This window comes from Nilaparvata lugens, chromosome 10, assembly GCF_014356525.2.
Source record: "Nilaparvata lugens isolate BPH chromosome 10, ASM1435652v1, whole genome shotgun sequence".
Taxonomy (NCBI): domain Eukaryota; kingdom Metazoa; phylum Arthropoda; class Insecta; order Hemiptera; family Delphacidae; genus Nilaparvata; species Nilaparvata lugens.
In genome coordinates, this window is record NC_052513.1 from 8,239,690 (window position 1) to 8,256,849 (window position 17,160).

The 17,160-nt window shown below is 32.5% G+C and overlaps 1 protein-coding gene across 1 annotated transcript in view; it reads left to right on the forward strand.

Moving 5' to 3' along the window:
• LOC111052943 overlaps positions 1-17,160 on the forward strand; it is a 62,404-nt gene that overhangs the window by 16,993 nt on the left and 28,251 nt on the right. The window contains exons 3-10 of the mRNA XM_039436612.1: positions 1,438-1,547; positions 2,131-2,207; positions 2,460-2,571; positions 3,042-3,178; positions 4,306-4,474; positions 5,652-5,787; positions 6,304-6,460; positions 15,668-15,708. Of these exons, the coding sequence (XP_039292546.1) occupies positions 1,438-1,547; positions 2,131-2,207; positions 2,460-2,571; positions 3,042-3,178; positions 4,306-4,474; positions 5,652-5,787; positions 6,304-6,460; positions 15,668-15,708 (939 nt within the window). The remainder of the gene's footprint in view (positions 1-1,437; positions 1,548-2,130; positions 2,208-2,459; positions 2,572-3,041; positions 3,179-4,305; positions 4,475-5,651; positions 5,788-6,303; positions 6,461-15,667; positions 15,709-17,160) is intronic.

A 17,160-nucleotide genomic window follows, 5' to 3' on the forward strand; every position in this document is an offset into this window, starting at 1 on the left:
AAGTTGTTTCAAACCAATGTAGCTGATGAATATCTGTTACCGTAGCTGACTCCAACCAGTCGCGGGGAAAACTTTGAAAGTGGTAATTACCTAATCTGTTGATAGATGTGTCTGAGTTAGTAGACCATTCATCCAGTCAACTCCTCAAAGACTTGATAATTATTCATCTGTAATCCATGATAAAAAGCACTGTACTTCAAAAACGAACAGTGTTATACACATCGAATGTATTCTTAATTATTCTGGAATTGGACCGTACACTCTACAAAAATTTTTATTGAATGCTATTTGAATCTTCTGCTAAGATTTTTTCTCAACAGAAATATAAAGCATAGAAGTCCTAGGAGAAATATTAAGTCCAAACTCCGCCCAAAGGTGCGTACAGATATACGCGCCGCGAACATGAGCAATTCACTTTTAATCAGCTGATTATATCTGTTTTTTACAGAAACGGTAAGATACAGATATAAAAAGCTTGACATCAGCTGATTAAAAGTGAATTGCTCATGTTCGCGGCGCGTAAATCTGTACGCACCTTAATAAAGATTTTCTTTCATTTCATTTCAAAGCAATAAACAAATGAATTTGTATTTTTAAAAATACAATTTTAATCTATTATTTTATTAATTTCAAAAAAGTGTACTATAATTCTTTTTATAAATATAATAAACAAATATTGGAGACTACATGCCTACATGCACCTTTGCCCATTTTTCCATTGCTTGGTGTCACTTCATCGATCCGTCCTGTCTTGTTGAGAAGTACCCTATGTTCGGCTGCACAGGAAGTTTTCGAAACTCCCAAGAGGAGAAAACATGGAAAACTGATTTGATTTGTTAGCTGTCAAAGAGTTGTGCTCTGTACAGAGTGTGTGTGCGCCTCTTACCTCACCTCTCTCCCTCTCTCTTCCTTCAGAAGTTTGGCATTGCTTATCCTTTTTATTTTCTTTGAGATTTGGAAAGAGGAATCACGGCACTCGTTTTCTGGACCGGTGACGTGTGAAAATGGAACGGGTAAATCGTTCAACGCTTTCACAAAACGAAAACACCTGAAAAGACGTTGATCTGCTTTGTGTTGGTGTGTGACTTGGAAATTCACGTGTTTTGTGTGAGTTTAGAACTCCCATTTCCATTGAAACCTATGCAGCAGTTCCGTGGAAATTTCGGCACTCAGCTACCATCTCAGCAACTATATAGCACTCAGCTTCATTCATATTTCCATAACTGAAGATCAAAGTTAATTAACACCATCCTATCATAAAACAATTTTCTAAGTTTGAGATTCATTTTAAACACTAGATACCGAACAGATCAATAGTTTGAATAATATACTAGTTGTTACTCCACTATTGTTGGGAGTGATTTAATTTGTTGTGTGTGTTTTACGTATTTTGTGCTTTGCTTTTCATTGATATTTCAATTTATATGCATTTTGCAGGCCTAGATGACATTGTGGTGGTGGTGCTGAGTCAGGGTGACCAGTACCATGCAGCTGAAACCGAACAACTCACTCAAAATATTCTTCAACAGGCCGCTTCAATAGATCAGGTTGGTTGAAATTTGTTAATCAATTATGATCTCAACTTGAAATCAAAACATCAAAAGATATCTTTAGACATTCTAGATCTAGAAAATCCATTTCATTGTACTAGAACATCTTCAACGTTTGTGGTTTACTGCATTCCTGAGGCCTCTTTCAACAAATAACTGATTTGGTTTCTTCGTTATTTTTTTCATTCACAACACGATTGATCTTCAATTTTTTATTTTCCATTCCTTCCCAATTCTTTTAAACATTTTTTGGGGCTAGAAGTTTGTATTATGATATTAATATTGTTATTCATGTACTTTTCATGAAAATTCCAAGCATACATTTTCTAGAATTGAGATTCTTATACATCTTATCTCATGATGGATTTCAAATTGCTTTTAAAAATACTACTCTCCTTGTAATTTATTCATCAACTGATGTATTTTGAAGTTGAAGTTTTTATCATTTTTCTTCAGGTTATTAAAGATTCTTAATAATGGAATGTTTCATAAACCGCCTTCTATCAGATGTATTTTAAAGTTGAAGTTTCTATCATTTTCCTTTATATTATTAAAAATTCTTAAACATGGAATGTTTCAGAAACCGCCTACTATCAGAACTTTACACAAAGAATTTCCACATGTGGGAGCTTGGACAGTCGTACCTCTTTTCCCATGGTGAGTCTAGATTTTCTATTTTTTTCTGTTATGAATCTCTTCACCACCTATTATATTGTTCTTATTCCACACATTTTTAGTGGTTGAACCTTTTAAATGTACATTTTTCCAACAGTTTCTCGAATTATAAAAAAATTCCGAGAATTAAACCCTGACAGAATGAGTTATTGTATGGAGATCCAATATTTGTTGTTTTGTTAATATGGTATATGTTCTCATTTGAAGTCCATTAATTGTCCTCATTGTTTGCAGGCTGAACCAACTTCACAGTAGCAATAGCTCATGGTTTTTCTTTGTGGAAGAAAAAACTCAAATCAATCTAACTGAGCTGATCACATTGGTCAAAGGATACGACGAGAAAAAGGTTTGTAAGTGTTGAGTATTTTTCATCCATATTTATGTAATTTGGTTCCTTAAGACTTGTTCAAAAATTTATTGGCTCGTTTCACAAATTTTCTCAAGTTTTCTGACTATAACATGGATACCACAAAATTATGTTTGAAATCTGAAATAGACAAAAATCAGTTGCATGTTTATATAAGTTTGTGCATGTTTGTGCGTGTTCATGCATGTAATAAATATATTAATATAATTTGTAGGCTAGTAATAATCTGTAAATTGATGAAACTCCCTGTTATTAGAGGATGACAACCAAGACTTATTTTGTGAGTTCCATGAGAATTTTTTAAAGTAGGCTACTTACTTCTTTGTTTCTCAATCCATCTTCATCCAAATGGTTCAAATTGTAATTTTAACTAGACCAATAATGTTCCCACTTTTGTAATTTTATATTTCCTAATTCCGTAAATAATTTGTTTTGTATTTGTTACCTAGGCTATATGGATGGGTCACGGACTTACTGATGAAGAAGCAACAATCATTCACCATTTTGCATTTGCTGATAATCCGTCAAAATTTAAATATCCGCTATTTTCTGCCGGCTTTGTGATGTCGACTGCATTAATAGTCAAGTATGTATAAATCAATCATGCTTATTATCATTACTCGACTATCGATTATGTAAGCATGCTTCCCTTTTCTTTAAAATAATATTTAGGCTATATTCATCTCCACTTTGAAGTCAGATAGTGATAATATGTATAAAGAATATTGTAAAACATTGTAAAAATAATCATAATTCATGTTATTTTCATATAATGAATATTACCATGATAAGGCCGGTTTTGAAATTAGAGACATTGTTTTTTTTTAATAAAAATTTTTAAATAAAATTTTTTTAAATAATAATTTTGTATCATTGAATCAATAAAATAATAATAATAATAATAATAATAATAATAATAATAATAATAAAAGTTTTATAAAAGTAGAAATACGAGTTTTGAGCTTTATACAAGTCACAAAAAAACCCTATATCAATGGTTTTAGTATTCTGTTGAGTTTTAGACACTTTGTTTCGTTGTAAATATTCAAATACACTCAATTCTTTGTTGATGAAACTCCTGCATCTCACATTTTTCAACCAAAGTTGTAGAGTTATCATAAAATATTTTGTCATGGAAAACAACATAATTATGTAGAATTATCCTTCTAGTCGTGACCCTGGATCCCAAAGGGTGACCGGTAATTTTTGTTTTAGTTATAATTCTGCTGCCGTTCGCGTCACTGTCTATTGTGTCCAATGCAAATTAATGTCATTAGACACTTAACCTTTGTGTAGAGTGTTAATGCTCTGTGACTTGTTGTTTTCGTAAAAGTAATAAAATAAAGTATTCTCAAAATATTCAGGAAATGCAGGTGATCACAACACTTTGAAATAATTGAATTGATTAATAATTAAATATATTTTGAAATTTATTGGGAAAAAATATCCCAAAATAGTTGTGACTCAAAGAAAATAAAAAGGGTAACTTTCTGGTAGTTCAAGAAAATTTGCAAATTGCACTATTGAAATTAATGGATTCATCTTAAACATACTTGTACGTGGACGTCACTATATAGACCTCATGTATTTTTATTAGATTAACATAATAGACTGTACTGTAATTAACTATAGACTGTAATGTCCAACTCTATAGTATCGAAATGCATGTATACCCACAACACTACAATATTAATGCGAAATATACTTTTCCAGGATGAGTAAAAAATATGAAGAGATGGCTGTAAAAAATTCAGATTTTTCTATTGATGCATCTTATGAGCTTGCGTTGTATGTTGACATTCCGTTGGTTGACCTTTCTGCAAAATTTTGTCTCGAAAATAGAGTCGGCTGTGTATCATATCCCAAGCAGGACTTTGACTGTGTAAGTATGACTCGTTTGTTTCAGTTTGACCACCACTCATGTATCTCTGCTTCAAATTCAATATTATCAGTATAAATCAATGATTCGATTATTCCTTCTAACTCAAAGTATTTAATCAAAAATTTTCAATTACATTGGACTCATCTCATGATTATAAATAGGTAAGATATTTATCTCGGGCCACTCCCGAGTTTCGGATGGACACGTTAAACCTTCGGTCCCGGCTGCCTAAAACGCAGTCGTTAGGTCATGTCAGATGCCCTGAAATTGATCAGTTACGACCTGAAAACTCTGACACCAGACCTGTGCCAGCCAGGTCACTCGATTTTATTATTATAGGGTTTACATTTTTTAATGAGTTAATTTTTCTTTTTTTATGCATAAAAATTCATAATGAGTTGAGAATAATACTGTATCCATGAATATGATTGTATGAATAAATAAAAAAAAAAACAAATTTTTCTACCCTCCACAATGAAGGATACACACAAGAGTATTTCAAGATGAGTGCTAACTGAACTAAAATATATAAAAAGCTGCATACAATATTTATGAAATAAATTGTTATTTTCACAAGAATTTACGGAATAATTACAAAGATCTTCGGAAATTCTCCTCCAGCATGGTGGAAATGTTTTGGTTATGTTTGTTCTCTGCTTTATATTTTCAATGACCTTGAATTATTTATTATGTAGAAATTATATGAGGGATAAACAAAATCTTTGTCATGTGCTATCACTTTTTCCACCTCATTTGTAATGAAAGTGAGTCTTCACGTTCGACAAAACATGAATCCTTACTTGAGAAATACAATTTACTATAAAAAATTTTCCTAGCTATTATATATTTTATGACAAAAGTTAGGGTAACTTATTATTATTATTATTATTAGTTCAAATAATATCTTATTATGGTCTCCAATTTATTTATGCATTCGATTTTCTACAATAACATCTCGTGTAAGCAAAACAGGCTCCCGCCCTTCCGCTTTTACTTACCATTCTACTGTATCTTTCACTAAGAGTACTATAGTACTCCTATTGTTTTATCACATTACTATTATCTTATTTCGAAAATAGAATACTTTTCCTGTTGTTGATGAAAATCGAATCCCACATGCCATACAACAACAACGTTGAGTTCGTTGTTTACAAAGTTATTTTTGTGTACTTTACAGGGAGATCCCGTACCTAAAGAAAGCATTTTCTTTGCAGTGAAAACTTGTGTCAAATTTCACCAAGACAGAGTTCCCGTTGTGAAAAGCACGTGGGCAAAACAAACTGCGTTTATCGAGTTTTTTAGTGATGAGCAAGGTTGGAGCTTGGTTTTTTGTGCATGCTCATACATTTCTAATATTTTATTTTTTATATGAAGTGAAAAACTAGCCTCCCTCCCCTTATGTGTCACTCCCTCTCTATGGTAAAATGAATAAAAGCTTTTATCAAAAAACAGATAAAAGGATATAATAATTATATCCTTTTTATATTTTAACAATTGTTGTTGAAAAAGAAATAATATCATCAGCTTTTTTCCCCAATGAACTGATTCCGTGTGAGAAATTTGGCTAGAAATACAAACTTGAAACACATAGAAGTAATCTGAAATTAATTTTGCTGACTTTGTTAAAACTAACCTCTCCAGCTTTGCATCAATTTGTATGTAAGCACACACATTTTACTATTCTTATCCGTTGCAAGATGTGGGCTGCTAAAGGATTCCTGAGTACATTTCTCTTGAGGAATCATAGTACTCCATCTCTCTTGATTCTCTTTGCATGCGAAAGTAAAATGCTCGGTTCAAAAAAATCAGTTTAATGTTTTTTTTCACAGATACAGAAATTCCAACAACAGCAGTCGGTGTGGAAAATACTGAAAAAGGACATTGCCAGAAAAGTTTTGAAATTTTACGTTTGGTCAATGAGCGAATAAAAAAGGGATTGCCTTCTATAAAATGGGTGATGTTGGCTGATGATGATACCTTGATCAGGTGAATAAATTGAAAATAATATCAAATTTCACCACACCCCAAAAAATAAAGAAATGGTATTTGGTAGTAAAAACCATGATGAAGATAATAATATCTTATTTGAATGTTGTGATATAATATTTAACTGAATGTTGATTTAGAAATAACAGTCAATTATTGAATATCAACTCAACACATAATATAAATAGTGTATTGTTGAACTGTTTAAAAATGTCTCCTTTATTCACTTTTATAGAGTAAGTAACTTGATTTGCAACTAACTCTGCATCAATAATTGGATAAGAGTTGTATTTTTCTATTTTTTGTTAGTTTGAATGAACTTGAAATTTGGAACAAGCATTTTTTCCGATCTTCTGTGATATTATATTGATGAAAAAGTATTGGAAAAGTAAATAAGGACAACAAAAATCTTGTGAATATAATATTATGATCTGATTTTCATTGGGCAATTAGGTAATTGGACAGTACTTGGACAATTTAAATATTATTTTTATTCATCTTAAAACTATCATGCATATTTTAATACAGATGATGGATAGATGGATGATTTATCAGTATCTTTGAATGAGAATAACTTTTGAACGGTTTGAGAAATCGGTGCGGTTTTGATGCGACAGAAAATCAGTTATTTTTATTCGAATAGGATCCCCAATCATACCTATCATCTAATGTCCCTTTTAAAAGAAATGTTCAGCTGCTTCTATAAAACAACTGGAAGCATGACAAATTGAAAACTTGACGTAATGAAATCTTGAAGAACTGAAAATAGCATAAATAACCATCCTCGGTTAGTTAAGAATCTATGTGCAAAATTTCAAATTAATCAGTTGAGTATATTTCAGACGTGATGATGCGTCAAACATAATTTCCTATTCCTTACGTGTATAAGCCAGTTCTATCCTCTATTATAGTATAGAAAACTGAAGAAGACATAATACTTGAAAACCTCACAGAATCATATCGATTTTTCCAATACATCAATAAATTTTAGTATCGATTAGATCCTCCTCAATTTGAATCAGACAGCCTTTTGTTTTCCCAATTCCAAACAAAATACCTAAAATACTCGTTTCACTGCGAATTCGTGTCTAATAGTACATTATAACTGAAGAATATAAATTATTACTTATTTTGTTGTGATCTATTTATGTTTTTCTTATGAAATCAATGATAGGCTTACAGCATGAAGACTATGTCCATTTCATTTGTATTGGTGGCAAAATTTTACATTAAAAATAATTATTTGATAAAATCAAAGTTCAATTGTAATGAAAACAAATTCCTTCAAAAAATAATTGATAATACGTTTCGAGGGAAAAAATTAAGAACAAAATAATTGGGAAGAATAACGGGATGATAACGTTTTACCGTTACGCTAGACCGCAGTTCGACAATATTAGTCTTGTAACAGCATTATAACCTACTCATAAAAAAACACACTTCTGAGCTGCAACTATGGAACTTCAAGTACGGTAGCATAGATTTAAATATTAATTCTGAAAAATCTAGAAGGAAAATTGAAATTTGGGCTTCCAGGTGCACGAGATTGATATTTTTAGAATCTAAGTGCAAAATTTGAAGATCTAAATCATTCCCGTTTTTTCGGTATGCAATCCACAAGTTGACATGTTTTGATGCGAACAAACACAACCCTACTCTCTCTTATTATATAGATAATTCATATTTTTAAATATCCTTTATTTTAATAATTAAGGCTGTGCAAAGGCTAAAAATAAACTTTCTACTCGTGATATTTTCCAAGATTTTTCGATTTGAATATCATCAAGCTATCAAAATGAAAAAGTTTTCTCAGGAAAACATTTTTTTCTGATCATTACTTTTTGAGATATGAGCGCCTAAAGTTTAAATTTTTGGGACAGAACATTTCAAATTCGGTAAGTGATAAATCCATGAGATTCAGAGGATAGATTCTTCATGGTATTGTTGATCTAGTAAAACAAAAAGTTTCTGAAAATATCAATTTTTAAGATAGTTATTCAATTTACTAAAATTAACCAAAAATAACTTTTAGTTGAGTTATTTTTGGTAAATTGAATGACTTTTTCAAAAATGATATTTTCAGAAAATGTTTGTTTTACTAGATCAACAATACCATGCAGAATCCATCCTCTAAATCTGATGGATTTATATCTTACCGAATTTGAAATGTTTCTGTCCCAAAAATTCAAATTTCAGGCGCTTATATCTCAAAAAGTAATGATCGGAAAAAAAATATTTTCAAGAGAAAACTTTTCCATTTTAATAGCTTGATGATATACAAATCGAAAAACTTTGAAAAATATCACGAGTAGAAAGTTTATTTTTACTTTACTTGCCCTATTACCATAGGTAAGGAAAATATTGCTTTCCAAAAAAACTTAAGATACCCCAATTTCTAAATTTCAATACGTTTCAAGGTACCCTGAGTCCAAAAAAGTGGTTTATGAGTATTGGTATGATTGTATGTGTGTGTGTGTGTGTGTGTGTGTGTGTGTGTGTGTGTGTGTGTGTGTATGAGTGTATGTGCGTCTGTGTACACGATATCTCATCTCCCAATTAACGGATTGACTTGAAATTTGGAACGTGAGGTCCTTACAATATAAGGATCCGACACGAACAATTTCGATCAAATGCGATTCAAGATGGCGGCTAAAATGGCGAAAAAGTTGTCAAAAACAGGGTTTTTCGCGATTTTCTCGAAAAAGGCTCCAACGATTTTGATTAAAGTTATACCTAAAATAGTCATCAATAAGCTCTATCAACTGCCACAAGTCCCATATCTGTAAAAATTTCAGGAGCTCCGCCCCATCTATGCAAAGTTTGATTTTAGATTCTCAATTATCAGGCTTCAGATACATTTTAAACAAAAAAATTTTAATGGGAAAGATTGAGCATGAGAATCTCTACAATTAATGTTCAGTAACATTTTCACCTAGAATTAAAAATAAGCTCGAAATTCGAGAAGATGTGATTATCCAATTGCAAACTGTTGGCAACTGTTGATTCTATTAAATGATTCACTATGAAGAGATAGCAGACCTCGTGTGTCTCCAGCGTTATTGCCCTGTCACCAGCTGGCTCAAATCTTTGAATAGTAGACTTGAGATGCGCAGGAACTCTAGCGTCAGGTGATCAATTCTCATAACGGCAAGGAAAGGTGTGTGAGTGTGCCACACCAGATTTTTAGCCTTTGCACAGCTTTAAGGCGAACGCACAAGTTTTTCGATTTGTATATCAAGCTATTAAAATGGAAAAGTTTTCTCTTGAAAACATTTCTTTTCCGATCATTACTTTTTGAGATATGAGCCTGAAGTTTGAATTTATTGGACAGAACATTTCAAATTCGGTAGGAGATTAATCAATGAGATTTAGAGGATAAATTCTTCATGTTATTGTTGATTGAATAAAACATTTTTTTCGAAAATATCAATTTTTGAGAAAGCTATCAAATTTACTAAAAATGGCCAAAAATAACTTTTAATTAAGTTATTTTTGGTAAATTGAATAACTTTTTCAAAAATTGATATTTTCAGAAAATGTTTGTTTTACTAGATCAACAATACCATGCAGAATCCATCCTCTAAATCTGATGAATTTATATGTTACCATATTTGAAATGTTCTGTCCCAAAAATTCAAACTTTAGGCGCTCAAATCTCAGAAAGTAATGATGGGAAAAAATTGTTTTCCTACAGTTACCTTGAAAAGTGGCCATTCCTGCACTGATTAGAGAACGCAAAGAATCACTTTTCCGCTCTAGTGCGGGAATAGTTATTTGTGCAACTAGTGCGCAAAGTGTCAGTTTGCTGCACCGAAAGAAACGTTTACGCCCGAGCCGTAGGCGAGGGCGGAATGGTTTCTTGAGTGCAGCAGAGGAACTTTGCGCACGTATTTCACATTAAGTTTTTCCTACAGTTACCATTGAATATGAAAAGTAGGTAATTATGGGTAAAATTGCCTGAAATCCATCAAATGTTTTTCTGTGTAATTTTATTATTGATGAAAACCTTAATCCTAAAATCCTAAAGTCCTCGTTGTCCTTGGTTATAATATATAATGTAATAATTAGCGCGTTGTGCTTCGTTGCACGTCTGCTCACTATAGCAGCCACAGCAGTCACTGTTACCAACTTCATTTTGATTTTGCTGCACTGTTGCTCCATATAACCTACTAAGTATTTTGCGTTGCCATGTTGCAAATCTGGAGTGCAGAAAAATTTTTCCCGCACTAGAGCGGAAAAGTGATTCTTTGCGCTCTGTAATCAGTGCAGCAATGGCCACTTTTCAACGTAACTGTAGGAAATAGTTATTTTCCTCCACCTACTATCAAAAGTCTCATTTTACACCCTGGAATCGAATACTAAAGTACTACTTTTCCTCCCATGGGACTAAAAATAATTCCCAGCGGGAAAAGTGATCACTTTTACTCCCAAGGGAGTAAAAATAAACCCATAAGATTAACATGTGAAGAAGTCCGACAACGCCGCGATTGAAGAATGAGGAATGTGGCAACACTGTCGTGGTCGGTAGAGGAAAAGTAAAAGAGCTCTATTTCGATCTTTGGAATATTTTAGCTCTAGGAAATAAGTAGCTCTATTTCGATTGTTAGGTTATGTTCAACCGTTGGTGGATATGAAAAAGTACACACCTCTAACGTCATCGGCATCTCTACGAGAGCGTTCATCTAAAGGTACGTTTTCGTTTATGCGAACTTTTCCGCAGTCGACGACGGCAAGCATTGTTGACATTCATATTGTCCAATTTCAAGTGTGCTAAAACAGCTGATTAAATAACTTTTTCATTATTTGTCTTTATTAATAAAGAAATAAACATTTTCAATAATATCAAAATATTGCCATTTAAAAGTATAAAAAAGTATAAGCTCAACCTGCTCCATTAAAACATAATTTAACATAATCTTTTAAGTTATGTAGACAGATTGAAATCTACCCAATCTGAGATTCTCTCCCTGTCATGGTCGACGACGGCATTTACGCATAAACGAAAACCCACTTTAACAGAGACGACTGAGCGTGTCTGCACAGAAAACAAGATTGCAGGTTATGTTTTTTCTTGGTTACCTACTAAGATCTTCGAAATCCGCTACCGGTATTGTAGAAGTTATTTTCGTTTTTATAAAATGGAAAGTGAGAGTGATGAGGAGTTTGTTCTAACTCCGCCGAACATTCGACACGAAGCTGAAAATGTAACTGAAAATTTGCTTCCGGAAAAATCAAAGGAACTATACATCAAGCGATATGATTTATTCGTTGAATGGTGCAAGAAGAATTGTGGTGGAACAGTAAGAATTTCAGAAAACGTAATCCTTGTTTACCTCTCACAACAAGCACAGGTATGTGAAATAGTGTGAAAGCGTGAAGATGTAGTAAAATTATTCATTGTTATAGGTATTGGTGTAGGTGGAGGAAAAATGTTGTGTGCATCACGGGACTAAAGTACTTATTCTCCCTCAGGGAAATTGTCGCCCTCGGCTACGCCATCGGGCGACAACAGTTTCCCTCAGGGAGAAAAAGTTGCACTTTAGTCCCTAGATGCACAAATAACTATTGTGCAACTAGTGCGCAAAGTGTCACTTTGCTGCACCGAAAGAAACGTTTACACACGAGCCATAGGCGAGTGCAGAATGATGGTTTCTTGAGTGCAGCAAAGAAACTTTGCACACGTATTGCACATTAAATTTTTCCTACAGTTACCATAGAATGTGAAAAGTCAGTAATAGACGGTGAACATGTCCTATACCAAATAAAATGTTTGTTTGTGTAAATCTTTAGTATTTTTAATGCTCATAATAAATATTGCAACCATTCCACAACAGAATTGTTCCAAATTCAGTCTAAATGACAATAGAATGAATATTATAAAGTTATATGAGATTCAATTATAATAATACTTCATCTACAAGAAGTCATCAGCAAGTGTGGAAATGGCCATATCACTTGTCTGGATATGTTTTTGAGCCATCAATGAGCCTCACAAACGTTATACTTCACCCGTGACTAACAGTTTAATAATCTCCTATCCGAAAACACAAAAGTTTTGCAGCAAAACTTTGATTATACTTATACACGGTGCCCATTAATTTGTTTTATTGATTAATTTGCCTATGCGATCAAAGCTGTAAGCTTATGTTTTAATTTTTCTATTAATGTGAATAAATAAATAAGCTAATAAGCCCAGGACTGATTAAGGATTAGGCTAGTGATCAGCCCTCAGGACAGACTTAAGTCTAACCTGACCATTCTATGAAATTTTCATGTGTACTATTTATTCCAGTTCCAAATATCCTCAAGTTTGAGTCTGAATGATATATTATACACAATTAGTGTAAAAATATAGTTTCAGCATGTTTTTTCTAAATACATTAGTAAACGTGTCAATTTGGCCTTTGTGCTTTTCTGGCCAAGCAACAAGTAGCCGCATGAAACGTATAATTAAGGTTAAACTGCATCATTTAAAATGTGATTAAATTATATTATATAGACATTACATTTACCTGAAATGCTGAACTTCAATTATTCAAGTCACTGTTGAGTAAACAGTATATTGTAAATCCAGTGTTTTTGTTTACGGTATTCAATAACATCTATTCTGTAGCCTATTCTGTTTCTAATTATTCAACAACGGCATTCATTATAGTTGTTCTACAAAAATGTGAGTAGAGATCTTTCTGGGAGTTGAAGAACTGAATAACTTTTTTGAAGTGTAAATATTTATGTTTCAAACCTAATGGATACATTATTGTTTTGAAAATATAACAATCACAGCTTTAGTATCACTAACACAACACGAGTAACCTAACCACAAAAGTAAATAAAGATATAAACATACTTGATTCCTTGATCATAAAAATGGTCGATAAATGTTCCCAATGTATTCCAGTTAAAAATATAGGCATCTCACACATAAAAAATCGTTCATGATAACTTGAATAGAAATAAAATACTGATATTGAATACTATCAAAACTTCTTGTTTATTTACTGTTCATTATCCAATATCTCTCGGTAATAATCAGCTGTTTTACAAAAATTTTCAGGCAGCTACATATTCAGGTTTACCAACATTTCTTTTACTTTGCCGCACTCTACCGTCATAAAGCGTGTCAACTATTTTGTGTTGTTATGTTGCAAATTTGGAGTGCGGCAAAGTACTTTGCCTGCACTCAAATCTACATTCCCGCACTGGATGTGGGAATAAGGTATTTTGTGTACTATAAATGATGCGGGAATGAGCACTTTTTCGGGTAACTGTAGGAAAAATTTTTTTCTGCACTCCAGATTTGCAACATGGCAACACAAAATAGTTGGTGGGTTATATGGAGGATTAGTGCATGAAAACAAAAATTAAGTTGGTAACAATGACTGTGGTTAGATTTAGATAAGAATCATTTCAATGGCTACCCTACATTCATGATAAAATCCCAATATAGAAATCCAAAACAAGAATAATGTTCATCTAAATCATAATTAAATAATCATCGTTTACAAATTCTCATCATTTAATAATAAGTAATAGTTCTTTTCTATTGATAATTATCATTTCAACTGCAAGCAATGAGAAAAGTAGCAAATATACATTATAAAATTCGAATTTTGAGGTTAAATGATTACCGTTCGATATCCATATAAATAAAAGAACATAAGAATACTACAATAAATATTCTCTGTTGTCTTTGTTATTTTTATAAATATTTTTTCAGTTTACATCGAGCATTTTTCTCGGTAATTTGAGCAAAAGTCTAAATTTCTGAATCCTGTTTCTGTAGTTTTTAGCTGGATGAAACAAACTTAGGTACGATTCTTCCCGCTAGGTCGCGCGCTTGTTGGTTCAGCCATCTTGCAGCTATCCCAATCAGCTGTTGACTTGTATTTTGAATGTGAATTTTTTGTTCTATCTGTATTGTTTCTGATTCTTGAATGAATAAAAATGAGAACTTTGGCTGAGAATTTTTAACTTCAATTGGATTATTAATTTTTAAATGAATTAAGGTTGTTATTAATAACAGCATCACACACAAACATTTGATGGATTTCAGCCATCATTTTACCCATAATTACCCACTTTTCATATTCAATGGTATACGTTTCTTTCGGTGCAGCAAACTGTCACTTTGCGCACTAGTTGCACAAATAACTATTTCCTAAGAAAACTTTTTCATCTGATGAAATCCGAATTGGAAAACTTTGAAAAATATCATCAGTAGAAAGTTCATTTTCAGCCTTTGCACAGCCTTAAATTGCCACTACTACCAATAGATTGGTAGTGCAGTGCCAGATTACGTGACTCTGGAACTGAAGGTTGCTGGTTCGGTCCCAGCCAGGGTCAATTTTTTTCTATGAATTTTCTAATCCAATGAAGATTTTCCATCCAATTTTCGCCCTTTACGGAGCACAGGCCACACGAGCGAGTATGAATATTCTCTTTAGGACTCATGGGAAGAATATTTTCACTGAACCGGACACGGACTCTGATACTGATGTCTGGGAATTCAGCTTTATGTATATACTCGTAGTTCATGAATTCATATTTTAATTTTTGGGTAGTATTATAATTCATCCATAGTCGTATTTTACTCGTCTAGAATGCTAATGTAATATTTCAGCTAGCATTGAAAGTCTATTCAAATCACAGATTATGGGTTATCTTGAAACTCAAAATTGTTCAATACTTCAGGATTTTCGACTATTTGTTACATTTTATCCAGTGTCTTGGTATTTAGGCAGTACTGTGTGTTACTTTCAGCTACCGCTAAGATGTGAAAAAGTCTATGTTTCCCTTGAAATATCATTGATGTAATGCAAGCTATTATACTCAACTTGTAAAAAATACGAGACTTTTGTATTTGTTGTTTATTGACACTCTTCTACTTGTTTTTGGGTTCATTTCCGTAGGTAAAAGTAAAGTGTCCACTGAACGAAAAAAGTCTTTATTCTTGTATTTCAAAACAATATTCTATTATATAATCATAATTTCAAGTACAGCACAACCGGTGACAAATCACTAAATATTGCACATTTCAAACCCCAATTAATATGTTTGCTATCATATTTTTTCTAATATTTGTCTTCTAGGCGAGACCCAACGATTATGCATTGAGTTATCTGGCCATACAAAGACCTGTCTCATTCCATAAGCATTGGATGATCGACCCATTGGCTGTGTACGAGGAGTGGCTTTCATCAACTGATAATCATATAGATGTTCATACAGAGCTTTAATCAATCTTTATTGTAAGTTTTATATTTTATAAAATAAAGTTATTGAACGTACATCTATATGAACACATTTTCATTGAATATCCACCTATCCGTGTACAAGTACATAGTATGAGATTCACGGTACAAAGTTGGTGTACATGAGAGGAACGTATAATTGCTGCCAATTTGTCTTCTCCTCCGCCTTGAATTCCACAGTTTTCTCCTCTATTTCCTCCGCCAGTTTTCCTTTTCCACAGCTATCAATCTATAGTAGATTGAGCTATGGTTCAAGTTATCCCGGTACATCTGTTCTGATTTAATATTGTCTATCTGGTCTATCTCAAATAAATTTTATCTGTAATGAAAATAAGATGTCTTATGATGAATTATCATAATTGTGATGAAATATTTTGGTAGTTAATCATATTTCTACATCTTCTAGAAACAATTTGGAAACAGTGTGAGGAGTTTCAAAAAGGATAGAGCTATTTCCTTTTCTAGTGACAGACAAGGATAGCAAAACAATGTTCATCAGATGCTGACTCTATAACCTGAATCTCACTTCAGTTAATTGCTATTGGAATAGAAATGTCGACTTGATTACTTGAAGCGGAGGAATCTTTGGAAAAGTAGAAATAGTCAAACTTAATCTCGTTTTTGAGAGCTCATTAATTTCTGTGCGTCATATCAAACTATTTTGAAAACCCAGTAACCTAATAATAATAATATTCAACATTGTAATAGTCAGTTGGCAACAAATACAATATTTCACATTAATTTACATTATAAAATGTTTCACTTTCCAACCACATATAACTCATAAGAGAGGATTTGTTATTTCAAGAATGTAAATAAAGCTATATTATAATAGTAAGTTATTGATAGTTCAATCACGAGACAAAGTTTGACATTGCAGCGGCCTTATGGGGACTGCGCCTTTCCTGTGACTGAACCATCTATAACTGGAAAATTTCACTGTATTTGAAATATAATTCAAGTGATAACTTCTGAAGTTTTGCAAGATGGCAAAATACTCAATTATTACAGTATTTCAAAATAATTTGGCCATGAATCAAGTGGAATTATAATTATTTATCATTCATTATTAGGCTATTTATTACCTAATTTTCATTAAACAAGGATCAATGCTAAACATTATATAATACGTAGGTATTTTTACAAACATTGCATAAATCAGTTTTTTACTTTCCTTGCCCTATTACCATAGGGGTAAGGAAAGTATTGCTTTCCGAAAAAAATTAAAGTACCCCAATTTCCAAATTTCTATACGTTTCAAGGTCCCCTGAGTTCAAAAATGTTGTTTTTGGGTATTGTATGTGTGTGTGTGTATGTGCGTCTGTGTACACGATATCTCATCTCCCAATTAACGGAATAACTTGAAATTTGGAATTCAAGGTCCTTACAATATAAGGATCCGACACGAACAATTTCGATCAAATGCAGTTCAAGATGGCGGCTAAAATG